The 22,169-nt window shown below is 35.2% G+C and overlaps 1 protein-coding gene across 4 annotated transcripts in view; it reads right to left on the reverse strand.

Annotated features, from left to right (window-relative positions):
* Mppe (Metallophosphoesterase) overlaps positions 1–21,955 on the reverse strand; it is a 36,284-nt gene extending 14,329 nt beyond the window's left edge. For 2 of the 4 annotated variants that reach the window (XM_081770260.1, XM_081770283.1), the window contains exons 1-4: positions 21,809–21,955; positions 10,896–11,102; positions 8,166–8,328; positions 2,451–2,585 (exon numbers count right to left, since the gene is read on the reverse strand). In XM_081770260.1, the coding sequence (XP_081626386.1) occupies positions 2,451–2,585; positions 8,166–8,328; positions 10,896–11,102; positions 21,809–21,831 (528 nt within the window). In that variant the 5' untranslated portion in view covers positions 21,832–21,955. Of the gene's footprint in view, positions 1–2,450; positions 2,586–8,165; positions 8,329–10,895; positions 11,103–21,013; positions 21,105–21,500; positions 21,530–21,808 lie in introns of those variants that run through there. The other 2 variants (XM_081770266.1, XM_081770274.1) reach the window with 2 other exon arrangements.
* Positions 21,956–22,169: the final 214 nt, after the last annotated feature.

A 22,169-nucleotide genomic window follows, 5' to 3' on the forward strand; every position in this document is an offset into this window, starting at 1 on the left:
TGAAAATTCAAGAAAAGGAACAGCAGGAAAAGATTAAGACCCTAGATATGGTCTTCTTAAAATAATATAATTAATAATAATATAAGTATTTGGTCAAGTAGTGGTTACTTAGGTCGAAATGATACGAAGTAGAAACATTCTTTCGGGATACAAGGTTAGTGTTTATTTAATTTAAAATAAATGTTTATAGAACTGAACTACATCAGATACAACCCTTATTAACACATTATCATTATTATTATTAATTTTGTTTTTATTTACAAATATAACAGTTCTAACTTTAATCAAAAGTGTTCTGCTGTAAACTCCATAGCCATTTATTTTACCACGAGGCAACGGACAGAAATAAATTCTTCCCATTGACATCCCCAGTAACTGAATAGTTAGAATGTCCGTTTCTGGTACGCATGGTTTGGGGGTTTGTTACAGATTAGCTGCTAATCGACTGAACATTAACGCTAGAAGCACCGGAAACTTTTACCCCTGATGAAGTCCTTTGAACTACTCATGGAAATTTTTATATATTAATAACAAATTGTATTAAATTTCACGGTATCCTTTTTGCTTTCATCTCCATATCGACCTTCAAATAAAACTCGATGATCAGCTGAAATTTTATTAATTCTCTTATTACTCAGCATTATAGGTCAAACAATAAACAAATAAATAAATAATAAAAAAACGGTCGGTGCTTATAGGTATCATATTATTATACTGAAAACTCTCCACTTCCGCCCCCCTTTCCATTTTCTTATACTTCATACTTCTACAATTTCTTTTGTCCTTTCACTCTCATATTGTTTTTCACACCAATTTACGTACTAGCTGTAATTTAATTTTATTCAGTTTTGCTTTGTTACACATTATCCAGCAAAAAAAGCTTGATACTTCTATATCAGAATGTAACTCCCAACCGACTTTTCATCTTATAAATTAGCCGTAACCGGTTTGTGTAAATAACTGAATGAATTATAGTTGCTTTCCTCTTTTTGTCACGGACATAGTATTTATGTTTCTCTTCCTTTAATTAAAAACTTAATTTGTTCTCAATACCGTTGTATTGTTAAATTAGAAACATATGACTGTTTATTATACCCAGAAAAAGAAAATATTTCTAGAACAAAAATAAAATGAAGCATACATTTTTAGACTTTCGTTGTATTACATACGAAAATAATCTGTTGTAAAGAAATTTCAGAAATTAATTACATGAAAAACTTTAAGGTTGTGCATCTTATTTTGAAAATACTGATGCTTAGAACAGTGGTTCCACTCTTTTTTGACTGACGATACCCACAACATCGCGACACACTTGATTGATTTTTCATTATTATTAATATAATAGCGTCTTCTATAAAGTAGTGACTGTATGTAGTACTGAGCATTGTTGGTGCCACTGGAGGCGTTGACTGGTACACTGTCTCACAACTGATTTTAACTAATTCTTAAAAATGCCTCGTGATTTTTTTTAAACTTCAAAATTTCGCGACACAACGGTTGAAAACTATTAAGTTAGGCAACTATTGTACCAAGTTCACTATTTTCAAAACTAACAACAATACAAATCTACGACAGTCGTTTTTGTACCAACCTAACTACTCAAAGGCAAAATAATTAAAGAGACCCGCCAACTAATCTGCTTAATATGGTTGAAAAAGGATTCCTAAGGATTGGAAGTATCAATATCTATATTTTAAAAAAGAGGTTATGAAACAAATTGTAATAATTATAAAGGAATATCATTATTATAATCTGCTACAATACCTTTGTTCAATTTCTTGTTCACATATCGGTTAACCGTGTATGTGAATTGGCTCTGCACACGATAGAATCGAATGAAAAAGTTTTGATTTTGCGGCGATAAACCTGAAGGTTCCTTAAGTCAAAGAGTTAGTTATCTTTACATTGTGACTTCTTTTGTTTTAAATGAAGAAGTTTTGTTAGTGTGTTTTTTCCAGCTTCATCGCATTTACCAACGTAGACTGCACTGAATTTCTGTTATCTCCGGAGTTTGATTCAAAAATCCATTGGATTTGACTTATCTTTTAATGTCTATCTTTAGATAGGAATACCTTACATTACGCGGTTTAGAACAACGTGGGTTTTGTTCTAACGCAGTTTTTATTGTTCTACATTGACATATTGGCAATAAGGTTGCCAATTCAAATTTTAAAAACTAACAATTTTTTTATTGTTTATTTACTAAATTACTGTGGTGAACAAGTTCAATTTAAACCCATTTTGAACAGACCTCCAACAAAATAGTTATGCATAACGCAGAACCAATTAGTCGCATTATGCAAGGTATTGTGTACTCAGAATATGCCAGCTAAATGAATAGAATTTAGAGATTCAAATTTTACGAAGTTAATTTACGTCGTCAAAACAAATAACATTTTATTTCTTTCACACGAAATTACATTTAAATAAGTCAAAGAACGTTTACGAACCTTAATGAGATCTAAATGTTTAACACGGAACACATCACCCTGAGAAAACGTACGGAAAAACCTTTGCACTTTTTGCTTTGTAAGATGATCAGCTCCTTCCCCACCGATGTCATTGTCTCCTGGTAAGTACAATGCCTATAATAAATAAATAACCAACATATAAGAAAATCTTAATGAATGTGACGTGCTGTTTACACGTTTGTACTAAGGTTAATATACAAAAGGATCATCTGCCAGTAGATGACAGCATGTTTCGCTTAGCTTTCCAATTTATTGTTTCAGGAAGTGACAATATTCAGAATAATTAAGTCAAATTCAACAGATGGATGGGTATTAAAACTTTGCCCAAAGACAAACTGATTCAATAATTGAAGATCAGCACTGCACTTAATTTTATTTATTTATTTATTGCTGAGAGCATTTCTTTTAGTCCCTGCAAATAATAAGAACATCAATAAACTATATGAACAATGGAAAAATAACAACAGTAATTGTCAGAAAAAAAATAAATACTACTGGCAAATATCCCTGATAATACTTGTGTTAAATATTGGAATAGCATCAAAATTTGGTGAAGATTTAGGAGGTAATCTAAAAAGTTCTTACCGTTTTTGATGCCCCATTAATCGTGCGTTCACAGAGACGAAACGAAATGACGAACGTACTGCCCAACAATCGTGAGTTAGTTTGACCATCGACCTTCAGTAATACAGACACGTTGCGCACATACAACAGTCATAGCTCGCCCAGTATCGAAGAAGCTTCTTCCCGTATGTTTATTGTTTGACTTTAAAGTGGGTCTGTCAGCTCCCGCATCAAGTCGCCGCATATGACAGGCATTTGAGGAAAAGGCCGTGAACGAACGCACCGCGAGACATTGGTTCCAGAAATTCCATCGGGAGATGGGAGCCTTTCGGATGAAAATAGCAGTTGACGACTACATGTGTTTGATGATGAGGCCCTGAAAGCAGCTATTGACGAGGACAGTGGTGTAACGTGTGATAAACTTGTAGAAAGGTTTCATGTTTCTGCTGAAACAGTAAGATTGCACCTGTATGGGACAAGGGAGTCATACAAGTTAAGCAAATGGGTACCTACATTGTCGGCAGCCAGCAAGGAACAAAGAGTAACAGTCTGTTTGTCCTTGCTCACTCGGCACCTGAACACACTTATCTTTGATCGCTTGCTCACTGGTGACAAAAAGTGGGTTCTCTATGACACTCCCAAGCGTACCAAACATTGGTTGTTGCCACGAGATCTTGTTCCTCACTCAAGACCACCTCTGCACCCACAAAAGGTTATGCTCTCTGTATGGTGGAATTGTCGGCAAGTGGTCCATTACGAGCTCCTTCCACCTGATCAGACCATCATTCCTGACCTATACTCTTAGCAGTTGCAAAGGGTGCACGTGCATTGCGGCAGAAGGAGCCGGCATTGGTGAATCGTAAGGGTAAGCTGTTCCTGCACAACAATGTCAAGCCACATGTGGCAAAGAGGACCAGGGAGACGCTTCAGCAACTTGTCTGCGAGATACTGTGTCATGCACTATATTCACCAGACCTTGAGGCAACAAATTACCAAGTGTTTCATTTTCTCGACAATCACCTCCGTGGGAGATCCTTCGCAAATGAGGCAGACGGAACACACTCACGGACTGCTTTGCATCCACGACCGCCGAGTTTTATTACCAGGGTATTGTTGTAACCAACCTCCATTGACCATCAATCCTATATAGAAATTTCTAAACTTTAACAATGCTTAATATGGCGAAAGTTTCTGGCTTGGATGCTTAATTTTATAATAAAACTTATATCGGCCCGGTATTCATAAGAGTCGCCACCTCCTTATGTTGACGGAAAATATCATTAGAAGATTGCCAGGTTCTAAATTTAAACTAAAGATCAACATTTAAACTGTACTTCATAAGCTGAAATTTGGACTTCAGGATATGCGTTAAACATAATCCATACACACAGACATAGCCTTAAATGTTAGTTCAAGATTTTTATAGTACATTAGTTTCAAAACAAAGAAATGAATAAACAGGAAACTTGGTTAAAACTTTTATCATAAATTGCGCTAGACAAGTATTCTACAAGAAAACGTTTATCACATAGCATCTGCTGGAACATTTTATTATTAACAAGTTAGGTTGCATTTCCGTAGATTCCGAATTAACGTTTCGGATTATTATTATACTTCATCTCACCTTGAATATCTTATGCTCTCGTTCGCCAGAACATTACGTTTTACAATGTTGAGGATAATGATATTGTTAAATGTTTCTTCAATTCCATTCCTCGTGTCACCAATACCTACGCATTCCATACTTCGAAAATATTGCCATTACTGTATCGTATGTAGAACCAATTTCCATCTCTGCCAACAGAATAACTAATACATTAATCATTTATCATAAAATATTCTTCATATTACTTACTTTATTTCAATTATTCGTATTATCATCATTATCTTGTATTTTCTATTTCACTCACATTTTTCATTACATTAATTAAAATAACATTCTTCATTCCTGGCAGGTTGATTAGTTCCATCGTAGACAATAAACTCCGATTAAAGGAAAACACAACGTATACCACTTACATAGATATTAACTTTCATTCTACAGTCATACTTTCATACATAGAAGTATTACCATCATTAATACAGCATCAAGATTTGATCTAAATTGTAATTAATATCGTCTTAGAGAGCATAAATATTAATAATCATCCTTAGAATTTGAATTTACGGTATATGTAAATACGTGATTAATAGGATCTAAACAATTTTGGTTATGAACATGGAATTTTGAAATTATTTAACTCTAAAATTTTATGCAGTAATACGATCATTTTAAGTCAGTGGTATGACATAGGGAAGAGAGAGAAAAGTCTCTCCCGATCTAAACCTGAGGTTAGTACGTCATTTTAATATTTCTTCCTTCTCCACAAAAATAGAATTTCTTTATTTCTAGATTTACCTGCTGGAATATATTTTCCTTCCAAGTACTTGAGCAATTATATTAAATGTATCTGCGTTGTATAACAATATTTTAAGACTGTACTTCGTGAAGCACTAATAAAATTCTATTTTAATGGCTTGCTTATTCATATATATATATATATATATATATATATCGATTCGAAAAAAGTTTTCATTCTTTAAATTTAGATCATATGTTACAGACCGGAAAGCTTATCACCACACCTCCATATATGTAATGCGACGGCGTAGATTAAGAATAGCGGCGCATTACATTGTACAGCTGTAGGAACGCTGGAAAAAGGTGTTGGACGCTGACGGAGATTACTTCGAAACCTAATGGTACGTACTACTCACGATATTGTTCTTTGATTATCACTGCTCTAGAACGGCAAGAACTTTTTGGTTACCTTCTAAAATACTTTTGTTAAACAGGCTAAGATTAAGTATAGTGTAACAACCTGCACAATTATACAGAACAAAATGTACACATACACGCTTATGTTGGTGCAATAAAGAAACAGGTACTATAAAGAATACACATTTCAATGTTCTTTATTTGATAAAAAACGTAAATATCTTATCAACTTATTATTATTATTATTATTAGATTATAATCCAGGCTTTACGGTACTTAATGAATATTGGCATCAAGCAATTTCGCAAATACTGTGTTTCCACCACCGGTTGTGTTCGATCTGCAGGCTATTTCTACTGACTGTTGCCCGGCATCGGAGTTTCCAGTGCACGGGACTGCGTTGCAGCAGACCATGGGTACTGCATTCCACTTCTCTTTATAAGCTTTTAAAGGCTGAAGACGATGGGACAGGTACAGCTTGAGAATTCCGAAAGCACAATAGTCCATTGGGTGGCATCTGAACTTTTGACAGGGTTGTCAGAGAAGGAAATTACCGAAATTTCAGTTTCCTGTTCCACACGGCGATAGAATTCCAGCTGTGTTTTTGCGCTCTGTGGCTGGATACCTTCTCTTGGTGCAGTTCAAACTGGTTCACGTCTTGTACGTATAATGCTGGGATTTCATGCTGGTACATTTCAATCAGGACAAGAGTCTAGTATGCGCCATTGATTTTGGCGTTTTGTAACACCTATCGGAGACGAAGTTTGACCTTTACGAGAAACCGACCACAATCATGACCCCTTTTGGGAAACTATGCAAACTGACGGAAGGCTTCGGCCCTTGACGTCAATAGGTCTGTAGTGTATGAAATGTCACGAACTTTACCACAGGTAAATCCACGCTTCATCAAAGATAATAATAAACTTCCACCGATTACCCGCGATATGACCTACATACAGCCTCCTGCAGTTCTTTTTAGAATCAGCCATATAACATGTTTTCAGCGAGTGAACACTGCTTTTGTGAACGACCGTAAGGCGTAGATCTCTCTGAATGGTGTGGTTGATTATCGCCTACGATGTGCGGCATTTGATGTCCATTGCACGCTGCGTGGGGATTTTCGGAGGTTGCCATACGCCGAACCGCACGCAATAGCGGCACGGTCATCTTCACGGGAAACCGGTTTTTAGCTGTGTGCGTCGATGTGGTGAATCCAGAACTCTGTGCCGCATATTTCCATATAATATGATTCGGATCCGTATAATACGGATTTATAGGGGCACGATCTACACGAAAATTACACACTTTACACATTTCTACGAAGCATCATGTCGTGAACTTAGCGTCCAATAGGGGGAAAAAAAAAACTTCCTAAAATCTGCTCAATTTTGGCGGCATCAGACTACGCTCGACCATAGTGCTCTACTAATGACACACTGTTGATTACTTCCTGGCAATCTCACTGCGATGAGTTGGATATGCGCGGTACAGTTGCACATTGACTTCGGCTCAATATAAATGAATATCATACAAATGTGAAGAACATGTTTCTAATAATTAAACTATTTCAGTAAAGAACGAAACAAATATAAAGAAATTACACGGATAATCCTGACTATTGATTCAATTTGAGTTTGGGAAAAATTCCAATACTAACTTTTTAAATTTTAATTGAATTATTTAAATATTGTGTTCTTCTAAAAATACTACGGGTAAACATAAAAAGAGTGTGTTCATTTACACTACTTTAAAATTGTGCTTAAATCTTAAATTACCAGAACACTCTACTGATATTCCAGAAATTACAATGGATGAGTCAAGTGATCTTACTTTTGCTGATAACAAAAGTTCAAGGTTTTACAAGTTGCGTTTTCCGGTCTAAGCAGTATGGTTGTTACACGAACGAAGTATATCCCTTTCAATAGCGACGTTATATGAGACGTGGACCTACAGTTTCATTTGGGATCCGAACTACATGAGCTTCTATCGGGAAACGAACTCGGGACTCCCGGCAAAGGAAGTATAGACAAGCATACAATTCACATTTATTTTCATGCTCTAAGTTTCATTAACAGCTTTACCGTCGTTTTATTTTATTCTCTGAAGTTTCGTGTTGCTGCGAGTTGCTGATTGCATTATCCCAATATTCATGCAAAAGTAAAGAAGGATATCGAATACTAGAAAGATCTCACTATTGCACCTAATTTAATATATTTAATATTATTATACTAATTTTTCTGTTGTAAATGCATAATTGAAATTATTAAATGATAATATTGCCTGTTAGTACACTCAGAAATATTTTCAAAAAGTGTTTCCAAGAAGTATTTTCTTCTTGCAAATTTTTGATAAATAGAGAAAATAAATGTTACCTTTATATCAGAATATTGAGGAAAAATAGAGAAGAATCTTGAGGTATATCGTGCATATTCATCACCATATCCAGAGCTGCCTTCGTCCATGAGATCTCCCAGATATATTATAACCTCTGGATGAAAATGATTAACTACTTGACGAAATGTTTTTGATAAGTACCTACAAAAACATACATCAGATTTAATTAAGTAATAACGTTCAACAAACTAATTGAAACTGAAAGAAAGAAAAGATAATTATATGAAGCGCATGTCAAAAAACGGGCCGATATTTTTTAAAAAAGCAAGAAAATGATTGGTGAAGGAATTTATTGTGATTGATATACAAGTACGAGGGGGTAACAAAAAGTTCGTGCGATCATCTGGCCACTAACTATCCTACAGATAGGCTGTCACAAACAAATATGAAACTTGCAAATTACGGAGGAAAACTTATAATCTGCCTACCCCTGGCAATAATTTCCTCCATGACTCGCAAGAGGAGAATAAAATAAACTTCCGGATATGACGACGAAGTACGTAGTAGAAGGTTCTGGACAAGAAAAAATGCTCTGCGAAGATATACTACCATAAGAGGAGTGACGTAGATGTAGGAACCAAGAGGAATTTCGTAAGGAGCACGCAAAGAAAGATAAAAACGATAGACAGAGACGATGAAAGGAGGAAAGAGTACAGGGAAATATTTTAGCAATTACTAATAGGAAATGGATACTAAAGAAAAAAATTTGAGTAAAGGGAGAGGAAACAGGAAAGATGAAAGTGCAGAACAAAGCAGGTGGTTCGAAATTGAGAGCTTTGTTGGTAAAACAGGGTGTCTAAAGACATTGTTAAGAAAATAAAGAATCAAAACACAGAAAAGGAACGAAGAGAATTTTTAGATTTAGTAAGAGGAAACGGAAAGAGGACAGAAAAGATAAAGGAAGTAGAGGAAGAAATAGTATATAATCAGATGTAAAGAATGAAATACATAGGAGAAACAGAAAAGAAAATGGAGCAAAGAGTAAGACAACATATAGACGATGTCGATTAAGATGAGAGACCAATACAGTATATAAGCACATTAAAGAAACATGACATGAAATAGACTGGGAAAGAATATAGAGGCTGAAGAGGGAAAAGAGAAGTGTGATATGAAAGTGGAAACAAGCTCAATGCATTAAGAAAAATCGGAAAGAAGTGTTGATGACGGACAAGCGAGCTTATAATTCATGAGTTGCAGAAGGCAGTGCTAGACAAAAAAGAAAGGAAAGAATTAAAAGAGTAAATATCATTGTCAGATGGGCAGGTGTCCAAATTCAGAACAGGTGTGCAGATAATTATGAAAAGTATGTAACACGCACCTAATGAAAAAATTACGTTTTGTTCAGATGTAAAAAGTGAAAGGAGAACTTGATTGGTTGTTGTTATTCTTGGATTGATCTCTCATAGTGTGAGCTGAGTTGAGTTGATTTTGAGTTTAACGTCCCTTTCAGCAGCGAGGCTACATGAAATGGGACATACTGATTAACATGGAATCCGAACTATATGAGCTCCAGCCGGGAAACGAATCTCTTATAATGTGTCTGATGAAGGCGATGTTACAATGTCGTAACTGTTACACATATGTTATTAATATACATTTAATACATTGGTCAGTTTTGTTCTATTAATACTGTCAGATATTTCTAAGATTATAAGGAACAATATAAAAGGTATCTGAAATATTTACAGACATAAACGCACGTGACGTTCCCTTCTACCTATTCAAAGCCGGGAAACTACTCATCCAAAAACTGTCGAACCCCTACAACAAACTCTAGTGAGCAATCATGCTGCAAAAACGTTAAGAAATTCAACAAAGAGGAAAATATACGCTTCTGTAGGATCTCAAGATAATGACCACCACTCAATGTTCTATCAATGAATATGAGAACTTCGATAGTTTGTCTCGATATCGCACATCATTGGACGTTGAAAGGTTATGGTAATTCTGTTAGATATCCTTCCCTTGAGATGTAAGATGCGAAGGGTGTTATCTAAGTGGTTCAGTTACGATGCTGATATTTTGAATACAGTACAATTTTAATAATACTATATTTTCATGAATATTGCTCTTATAGTTCTGAAAACCAAGAAATTAAGAACCATTCATTGTAATTGAAGAACTTAATGCGTCTACGTTTTAATTTTTCAAAAATGGAATTATCTACTTTCTTTGACTCTCAAGAATTTTTACTTTTCTTTACCTCAAGAATACAGTAATTAAATGTTTCTTCGTGTTAAATAAAGAAAAAAAAAAAAAAAAAAAACAAATTCTACATTTTAATATTTTTCATATACATCAGAAATTTCAGACACAAATGTTGTGAAAATAATTGGGTTATTTTCGAAAACACTTCTTGTTTGGCCACTTACTCTACATTATTTTGTCCATTTAATATTTAAATGAGAAATTATGACTTGAAATTACTCTTAACAAAACGATAATACACAAATAATGAGTGTGAAGAGTGGGAAGGAGAAGCGCCCCGTTCTTTACTCTGAAGCCTCTAATATTCGTTATCAGAAAGCACTATGCTCCCCGGTAGATATAGATCCATAAGTAAGAGACTCCTACTAAAATTATACACTCTTTCTTTTTAGTACTATGAATAATACCGCTCATATTATTATCATCATCATCATCAATCTCTATGGAAATTGTCTAATGCATCACGGACTTCCCATACAGTAAATAATATATCTTACCTATCACTGTCCCACCTAGCCAAGGATCCCAAAGTCTCGAACTTCTCGCCAATTATCTGCGGATCTGCAACCAGCAATATTCTTACACAGTTTGCCTTCGATACACAAGAGAGTTTTGGCCATTTCAGTGCTTGCAGGTAGTAGCTGATCAGCTCATTGTACACAACAATACAAAATATCACAACCACAACCAATTTTCCTTGATTACTGAAAGAAAAGAAGATACATATTAATTTTATATCAAATCAATAAGCACAATTTCCGTATACATTATTCAATAACAAAATATAAAATTGAGAGTTAAGTAATATTAAATAGATACATCATACACTGAACTCATTATTAATGTTAAATCGTAATATGTTACGGTTCGTATGTCTTTTACATGTGTTTATAATGTCTCACAAGAAATACAATGTGTTGATTTACTAAACTCGCGCATAATATACATTATTAGGACTGTGATTGTTTTCAATTTTTCTGGTAAGTAATCCATTTTCTAGTAAAGTATTTTTCAACTCCCGCTATGGGATTTCTTTCTAACGACTCACTCTAACTCCTTTTCACTGTGGAATTCGCCAACTGTATCCAATTTGAAATCCATGTTAATAGTAAGTCCTCCTTCATAATCTCGTCGTTCCATAACGACATGAAACACAACGACGAGAAACACAAAAACTCAACATATACAACTTTGTGAACTGTAAGAATAGTGATGTAATTTTCTACATAAACTTTGATAAAAACAAAGAAGAAATATTTCACAAAATCTATACTGCCAGTTCATAATCAGTATAGTCTTGTTTCCTTCCGACTTCGATCTTTTCTTTATACACTTTCCTCCGTTGTATGACACTAGAAAGACAGATGAACTAGTACTAGAAGACCTGAAGAAATGTTAATACTTAAAATATTTAAATAGATACTTCCTTTACTGGTTTAAACATATTAGTGTATATATTGGCAAGTTTCAATGAATGAATGAATGAATGAATGAATGAATGAATGAAAAAAAAAAAAAAAAAAAGAACTCGTACTTGTAATATTGTGGAAAGGACAATAATTATTATTGAATCTCACCTGGAAATCCTTTTTGCACTGAAATATTTATTCCAAATATTTTCAGGTTTCAACTTGGTTCTTAGATGGAATGTATGTTTTAGGTTAGAGTGAGGTTACTTATTAATAAGTGACATATTGAGAAATACAAGGAACCTTCCTCTTCCCCCTCCCCCACAAAAAAATAATATAAACACAGTTCCTCAATGAATATGGTAATATTCCATTCACATGATCTGAAGGACTAAACCAGCACCACCCACAAACAAGGACGAGGACACACGTTTGGACACGAATTTTGAATATAAATGAAGCCGCAGCATACTGGACGGTATCAGTCTGCTAGATTGTTCAGCCCTTTCCCTTCTGGCTCCATTGGGCCCTGAGAACTATCTATTCCTATCTCTTGACTGTTCTGGGCCCTGAAAACCTCCTTTCTCTCTCTCTTGGTTGCCCTGAGAGACACCCAAACCAATCTCTTGATTGTTCTGAGATTTATTCAACCATTTTCTTGGCTACGCTGGATCCTGAGAACTTCTTAACCCATCTCTCGGCTTCACTGGGCCCTAGGATTCACCCCCATCCATTCTCTTGGTGCTTTGGGTCCAAAGAATCTATAAACTCAACATTGTAGTAAGGAACATGATTAGGTCTTCGGACCAATCTTATACAGTGAACTTGAAGTACTCTGTATGATGATAAGTTGTTGTAACAAACTCTCGCAAGACGTTACAATATAAGTATTAAATGAGAAATTCAACACGAATCGTGATGTTTCGGTTCTAGTTTTTGCATTCTCAATATTCACCACAGCAATTATTCAGATTTCTATCCTATCATCTCTTAACACGTCCAAGAGAGAAAAGAGTAAACATACTACGCGAGTCAGCTACAAGTGACTGCTGATACAATATACGATGGAAGAATCGGTGTTGTGAGAAAAAATCGGCTATGGAGAAAATGATAAACTTTGACCAAATTTTGTACAATGATTGTGGCCACTAATAACATGTAAACAGGGCAGTTTGGTTCGGCATTGCATATGGATGGAGGAGTAATATATATACATAATCTGAAATACCCCTTCTTCGTACGGGTAGAGTAGATGTATGAGAAATATTTTAATCCTGTTCTTCATTAGGATACAGATTTCAATGAAAGTATAACAATAATAATCCATAAGACACTCTACTATAATATTAATTTTGAAACATCCTACTCTCATAGAATACAAACTTTATTAGAAGTGATATGATGAAAACCCACTTTCACGTAGACCATGTCCCAAAAGTTATTTCAAATGGGTCAACCGTTTTTCCGAAGGCTGTTACGGGACTTTTAACCCACTTCCTAAACCACAAGTCGTTTCCTTAAACATTGTGATCTGGGCTCTGGTGACGATTCTACACTAAAATCTCGTGGAATATTGTTGTCCATGGAAAGTAGCAACATGAAACACTAACTCAATACAGTTGAGAAAAATTATTATTTACAATAATAATAATAATAATAATAATTCCGACATCACTATTATCACTAAAAGGACCAAGAAGTAATTCTCATAGATGTATCAATGCCACTAACTCATAACATACTTACAACATTTAGCACGAAAATAAGCAAATATAAAGACCCGACAGACGAACTCAAAAAGTCATGGAAATGTCCGAAAGTTTCAGTAGAGCCAATCATTATCTCAGCTACAGATATTGTTCCTAAAAGTACTGTGACGCAACTGGAACAGATAAACGTTAAACATCTCTAATATACCTATAAAAATAAGTAATACTAGACACCTGTCATATAGCAGGAAGTTTTTGGAGAACTCTTCAAATAATCTGGTCTTGCCAGAGACGGCCGTCAGATTATTAAGCAGAAACCGGTTTAAACCGAGATACAGCAGTAATAATAATAATCAGCAATAGCAGCAGCATCATTAAGGTCTTGTATTTTAATAATCACTCACATCCTTTACATTTAATGTAAGTGCATGACATTGTGAAACTTTATTGATTTCTTAAGTCAAGACGGGAGTTTGCAGGTGACTAGAAAGTATACGATCTGTTTAATCTGAAGAAACAAAAATGTTCTGTACCTTGGAGGCTAATTTTGTCACATCTAGTTAATGAATCTTAAGTAATACTCACAAAATACGATGCAGTTATGATTTTTTTTAATTACTTCCAAAATATCCCTGCCTTGCACCCATACGATGAAATCTAATTTTATAACATTCAAAATACCACTTTCACCAAAGTCTAATAAATAGGTCGAGTTCTTCGAGCATGCGTATTATGTTCTGTAATTTTAAAAAGAGAGTACAGTCTATGAATAAATATGTGCTTACACACAGTTACAATTAGGATAACAATGAAAATAACACTACACAAATAATGATTAGACTTATTCTGGTCTTACATGCCGCCAAACAAACTATAACGGATTTCGCAATGAGCTAGGCTCTGACTATATCAAGTTGGTAACTTAAATTAGAAACAGTATATATCATGATTGTTTTAGTCCTATGTTCAATTATCCATATGTTCTGCTTTAGATATTGATAAACAATGTAAAAACTTGAGTATAATTGAAGATTTATTTAAAAATACATTTTCTAAAAGGAGTTTACGAGAAGGTTGAAAATATAAAGAATACGAACGAATGACTGCAAACAACTTATGAGAGGAATTGAGTGGAATTCTGAACACTTCATCAATTCAATCAAGGGATCGTCTTAAGTTTATTCCAATTTTCTTTTCTTTTCTTTTAAAATGCATTTGTTTGTTGAAGTTTAGCGTTCATTTTCACAAGCGAGCTATAGGAAACATGGATCTATAGATAGAATCTGAATTATGGTAATGCGCTTAATCCTCTCTCATGAGAATCAAATTCAGGATCACCGCACCGAAAAGCCGAGCACTGACCATTAAACTAGCGGGGAAGGCTGGAATCACACTTATTTGAAAGAAATCTTGATAGTGAAATTTTTTAAAGAAGTATGGTTCTTTCATTCGTTTAACAAAATAACATGTATACCTGAAAAATATTAAAGATATTAATAAATAGAAGATGTAAAGAATTTGTGGTAATTGAAAATGCTGACCAGTCATTTGCCCAGTGGAACTACGAAAAAGTCCATGAAAAATTTAAATTAGTGTGTCCGGTCACAGAATTCTTACATAAAACCTTCACTTTAGGAGACAAAGATATCACTTCATCTTGTCCAGCTGTAGACTAATCTAAATACTCTGTGTTCATGTCTTGAATTGGAAATGGAAGATTACTGTCTTAATGGAGTTCGTGCTTGGATAAATCTAGTAGCAAGTACTGTAGCTGCACCCTTAACCAAGCATTCTCTTGCTCCGTCCAGGTGTACTATTACATGTCAATGTAACGGAGATGCAGAAAATATCATCTAATGAGCTAATGAAAGCCTATGAGAACGAAAAACATGTGAACTTGTGAAAAAATTGTGTGTACTCGAAATTGGATACAAAGAGCTGGCTCCTTCGCTATTCAAGCAATATTATTCCGAACGTAGACTCTGAAAGTACAATAGTGTGGAGGTAATAAGAATGCAAAATCTCTTACAACAAAATGTGGGAGCACCAACAATTATGTCCTTAGACAACTGAAGACATGGAGAAAACCACACGCTCAGTAGAAAGTAAAGCATATAAAATGTTGGTGATGTTGTTACAAACATAAGCACATGCCGAATTAGGCAGTGGTTGCCAGATAAATAGTCTGTGGGACCAAGATTAGAACAAGGTATATTAAGAACAGATGTCGTATGGACATATAGTTTGAAGACTTAAAATTAGTAAGTAGAATATTACATAAAATATTATCACGTACGACGACCAAGATTACAATGTAACGAATTATTATAAATTCCTACATATTAAAAAAGATTTACGATGTGAAGATGCGTTTGCAATTGATATTCCTTATTTTAATTACTGGTACAGCATGATAGCAGGAGTGTAGTAGTAAGTGATACACACGTTTCTTATGAGTATTATGTTCAGCACTTTTGAACAGAAAGTAAATTCCACTAGTAACAATGGCGTAGCGAGTTAAAGCCGAAAACTGGTTTCAATCTGTAAATACTCACCTACCCCGCTTGCACTTCTTGAATGCCATTCCAGTTTGAACTATAACTAACAGTCTCGCTGCTGAACGGGATGTTAAACTCAAAGTCAACTCAACTCAACTCAAACTTCCTCTGAAGCAAATTGACATTAATATCTTTGGACTGACACTTTAATTTCAGCTGATTTTCGCCGAGCTGCTTCTCTTGATCTTTCATCCTGACTGATTCCACAACACCGGAAGACACACGACTTAAAATCCTTGTTTTGTGTATGGAGTATGATTTATCTAGAGTATGTGAAACTTGTTTGCTAGCATGACCTAAATCAGTACAGTCTACAGTACAATGAGTTATATTAGGTTTAGTTTTTGGAGTAATTAGCTTTCCTGTTCCCCAACGGGAACTTCATGGTTTTAGATTCTAGTCTTCCATTTAAACTTTGGATTAAACTATTTGACAAAACACGCTCTGGCATAGTGCTCCCATAATAGACATCTATTACATATCTTCTCACTCAGCAAAGCTTGTTATCGTGATTATGTTCACATTAGAGATAAAAAAAAAGCCGGCCTTTTTGAATCGATGTTTTTTTTTTTTCACACAAAAAGCCGGCTATTTTGGAAAAAAAAAAAACCTGAAATTTTGGCTTCTTTATTTTCGTAATTTTTCTACCTAAATAGCTTTCTTACAGTATACTGTATAGTTAAATACGATTTCATGACTTAAATGACACATTTCGCTCTGGAATTCACCATCATGATGGATGGACCACATGTTCCATGAATTAAAGTAAACATAAAGTACGTAGTATTTGAGGGCAATTTTACAGGTTATTTAATTTTAACTTCTCAATTATCGACATTTTCTTCTTCTCTAGATCATTTCATTTTTAGTCATCCGTGTTTAATTCCTTAGAGCTTAGTACTCTAGCTTCTAGCACATAGTTAAACTTATGTTTTTCAATATGTCGTCAGAGCGTACGTTTCTCAATATATCCGTCAGAGCGTACTTCCACATTTATGTTATACAATAGCTGTGCAATGATTTAAAAATAATCTTCCGGATATAACCTTGAATACCATTTTATAGAAATAATCAGTACTACTTAGCGGATTTAGAAATGTATTTTGGGAGGGGTTTCTCTGGTTAATGTTTAATTTTTCTAAAGCTCCCAACGTTTTATATTGGGGAGGAGCTTGAAATTTATGAATACAGATATAACTAATATTTCGTTTCGTTTGTATATTCAGCAATGATCTTCCGGTTACAATTTTGAAGCCCATTTTATGCTGCTAATCAGTGGTGAATTTATCCTGCAGTACTAGGCTAATATGTATCTTATTTACAAGTTTGCATTCGCACAAACATTAAAACGGTAAGTATCCAGATGAAGTGGTTTGGGGCAGTAAATTAGTAAGAATAATTTTATTTTGAGAAAATCGCGCGCTGCGGTGGACAATCACCGTGCTCGTGGGTTTTCTCGGGGTTTCCCGTTTCCTCTCACTTTCTTCATTCCACCATTTCATTCATTTCTCATCTTCACCGTCTCCTTTAGCCTAACCGGCACAACCATGGGACGTAAATCTTAAAGATTTCATATTTTTTGAATTCATGAGTTGTGATTTATTACTAGTCTTTCTTATGAGCGAAGTTACATTACTAGGTTCAGATTCACTTCCGGCGGGATTAATCATTTTATGACATACGTTGTGTGGACATATGCCGTAAAAACAACAATACGAAATACGATCCAATGTGCCACTAACGAGAGGAATCAGGCGCGTCAGCGAGAATAGTGAAAACACTGCTCCTGGGATGGATACCAGAAGTGGCGTGTCGCTGCCGTATTGAATTCAATATGGCGGATGCAACACACACAATTACCTTTAAGTAGATGATGACAATTGCTAAGCCTGAAATAGGCCTTTGGTGTGCAGTTCATGTACGAACAGTTTCTCCACTTTAAGATTAATACCTACAGTTTGGAGTGTGCGGTCCCTCAGTGGCATACATCAATGACAACTAATTGTATGTATAATGTATTGAGTGACCGGTGGCTCACTGGTAGAAAAGTTACCTCTGGTGCATGGGGTTCCTGGTTCGATCCCCAGACAAGTAAGTTTGTGGTGGACAACACGGTGTCCGTGGGTTTTCTCGGGGGCACTTCACGGACACCAAAGACTATCATTAGATCCTCCAAAAATTTATATGCGAGAAAGTATACTCTTTCAAATTTAAAAATACAGTAATAATCAAAATCAGTAGATCTATGTTGAGATTTGGCGTGTGCATGAATACAATGAAGTCAGTTAATTACGATATTAACACGATCAACTGTTAAGGAGTTTTATGGTCTAGTTACAATATCTATCTTAAGATTCTAATCCTCTTTGAGATCTGATAGTATATCCTGACCAGGATAGCAGTGCGGTTTTGGAAGGATGGCGCTGCTGTTGTGTTTACATCAGTTTCTTGGCAATCGCGGTGGGACAGGGGAGCGGAGAGTTTCACTCTGCAGTGTATCCAACGGCTTTTAAAAGTTTCAGTTTGGATGTTATGCATAGCTTAATCTCTTTCCGCTTTATAAAGAACGCCGTAAGTTATGTGGTTGTAGTAAATCATTCTTGCAGTAATGCAGATGTATTGTGAATAGTGATATATGAATGGAATATATCTGCGATTTCGAAGGTGGATTTTTTTTTTTTTTTTTTTTAGCAAAAACGCCAATGTAAGTAAATTCTTGCAATTTAATGCTTTATTTGACTTCTGCAACGTAAAACAAAAAAAAAAGTAAGGCCTAGCTATTTTAGGTTTTATTTTACATTTATAATACAAAGGTGAAAATTCTTAGGTTTTATTTTTAAAATAAAAAAATACCCTATCCTGGGGGGGGGGGCAATCGTCCCAATCACCCCGCCCCCTGGATCTGCCCCTGACTTGAGCATATGCGTGAAGTTGTTTATTACGAACAGGACAAAAAGAACTGTGATAGATTGATTACAAGTAATCCGGTTAGAAACACTGCTGCTTGCATTTTAGTTCCAAAATCGGCCGCCCGCACTCCTTCGCTGGTCAGGTAATAGATATATCGACCACTAGAATTTCTCGTTTGAGGTATATAATAGCGATATATTGAGTGACGTAATGCAAATACCACTCGAAAGACATATCAATGTAGATGCCGTACTAGGTACTACGGCACACATATCACTATTATATACCACAGTTCTTTCACACGGGAAATTCTGGTGGTCGATATATCAACCATCTTTTCTCGGGAGGATATATATATATATACTGGTCTTTTTTCTTACTGTATATATATATATATATATATATATATATATATATATATATATATATATATATATATATATATACTGGTCTTTTTTCTTTTTAAATTTATTAAAAAGACGTATATATCTCAGTTCACGTCAGAGCCGCCACATTCTGTCTACATTAAGGGACTCGAGATTTCATATACCGTACCTCAACTGATTTCAGAGTTAAAAACATATCCACAAACCATTGCACAACACAACTTTATGTAGCTTACCGCATATGGAACCTATTATCCTATATTGTTATATTGCATGACCTGTAACTTCTAAACCCTATTACTTCAAAGTTGCCTTCATTATCGAGAATGACGACTTGATTTCCCTGACATTAAAGAACTTTTCAATAGTGCTGCGAACAAAAATCAAATTCCCTGATTTTCCACGTGTGTGCAAACACTGTTCACGTTTTCGGGCATAAAAAAACTAAACAATCTGCGGCAGAAAGAAAAAAAAACTGTAAACACACATTTTTTGTAGTTTACTTGTAAGCGACGTAACAAGTAAGACTTCGCACAACACCTGCCCCAATGCCTTCAGCGATTTAACCTGTAAAACACGCCTGCCTCAGCTGAGTGTAGCCCTTTTACTTCCAAGTGGGCCTTGAAACAAACCCCTATATACAAAACATATATTGTAGAAATATGTAGTTACTAACAGAACTAGAACTAAAGAGTAGATGACGATCTCTGCAGAGAAATAATTGCAGCCATGTATGTGATGGCTCTCCGCAGTTTTTGTTATAGCCTAGCTACAAATCGAAAAGTGCTAATAGGTTACGACTGTATAATTTATGAAGTACATTCTCGAAAAAAGAAAGCTATATTCATGGTCAAAATCTTGATAGACCCCACGAGCTTACCTGGACTTACTGCATGTTTTGTAGAAGATTTGAAATTTTTTTTTGTAATTATTGGTTTTGAGCAACTGCATATACCATGTCATTGAATTAAAGGGATGTCCCAGTTGAGGTATACATAATTTGTAAAATTTACTAAAGAAATACATTATTTTTCAAAATCAATGTGTAAATATTGGAGGATGCATGTAGTACCTCCTCAAAATCGATCGACAGCTTGGGAGCCGGTATTGACTTACAGCGAACCGTTGGAAACCTCTTTTATGCGTATACCCACCATCCCTGAAGCGCCTGCTCCCTACGGACGCACCCCCTCGGGCACTCCTGCGCTCGTCCTCTGGCTCGGTTATATGGCATTCGTGCTTTTTAGTGTCTATCTAGCACAAATTGGTTCATGTTTTATGCACTGTACTTTTTATGTTAGACGTCCACATATTATAGTCATCTCAGTTATATATAACGAAGAATTGTCACTACCAAGAGAGCTAGAATCACTACCCAGTGATTTGGAGGAGAGATTAAATAATACCCATATTCCCATATTGGAAATATATCTGATATTACTATTCACATGCAATAAGAAATGCGAAAAGCAAGTTACGCTCTTTACTACGTCATGAGCAAGCAGAATGCTATGTGAAGGTAGTTTACAAAGTGATCATAAAAATGCTGCACAACTGTGCGACACGCAAGCCTCTTTTTCTGCAATATGAAGTGTTCTCTCCCCTATCCTCCTCTATGCCATCCCGCTGAAGCAACTACTTACTACAGACTCATCTTCGCACGAGCCTCCTTCCTGCCCTCCTGTTCTGACTCAGATGTAATTCTTGCTTTTTAGTGTATTTATGGGAGTAGGTATAAATAGTCTGTTTGGACACGTGACAAAAACGACAGTGTGAAAAACACGAACGAACAATTCTATTTAACCGAGTCTGGGCAGGAAGGCCACACGGTAACATAGGGGTGCGTATGTGGGAAGTAGACGCATCAGTGATGGTGGGTATGCTCCTACATGAAGATAGCGGAAAACCATATTTTACGTGTGGCACAGGTTTGTGACACTCATATGATCAATTTGTACACTGCCTACACGCAGCATTTCATCCTTGCTTGCTCATGATCTTTCATATGTTAAAGAGCACACCTTGCCCTCGTATTTCTACCTTATTATTCAGGTGAAGGTAAGATTCCGATATAGTTGTGGTGCTTATACCTTAGTCTTCTTCAATAAAATTTTAGAAACGTATGTGTACCTAAACTGGGACATCATCGAATAAAATCTGCGTAACAAATATAATCAAATCATACTTCACTATATATTACTTTATAGTCCTTACTCATTTTCGTTTACTTTTTCTCATATTTTAAATCCAATTATTATGTCTTCGATTTGTCGCAAGATGACTTTCATCTGTTTTAAACTTGCAATTGTAGATTTCATAACAAAAACGCATGCTTTCTCATACTGTAATTTCTGTTGTTCCTGTATTAATCTAGGCGTTCGCTTTAATAAAGAATTATATCAGGTATTAATAACAACAGTTTACTGGTAAAAACATACCTAAATTTCTTCCTAAAGGCCATCGAGACATGTTTCGTCGTAATGCAGTGATGTCAACCTGAAACATTATGAAATCCCATTTCGGGACACGGAAATTCCCATTTTCATTTCGAATTTCCCACGTTATAACAACTACAAAATTTTAAAAACAAAAAATGATTATATAATATGGAAAAACTGAACTATTGTACGTCATTCACTTTTTCAATATATGTGAGATATCCTTAAATTTTGATCCTCTACGTTTATGAAATAGTGCATGATTAAAGTATATTCCTTAATTGAAAAAGATAATAGGAAATGATTTTGTTGTCAGCATTTATTATCTACGTCAGGCCTGTGAGCTATCATCATTTTTGAA

The sequence above is a fragment of the Thermobia domestica genome, chromosome 1, assembly GCF_964235325.1.
Source record: "Thermobia domestica chromosome 1, izTheDome1.hap1.1, whole genome shotgun sequence".
Lineage (NCBI taxonomy): Eukaryota > Metazoa > Arthropoda > Insecta > Zygentoma > Lepismatidae > Thermobia > Thermobia domestica.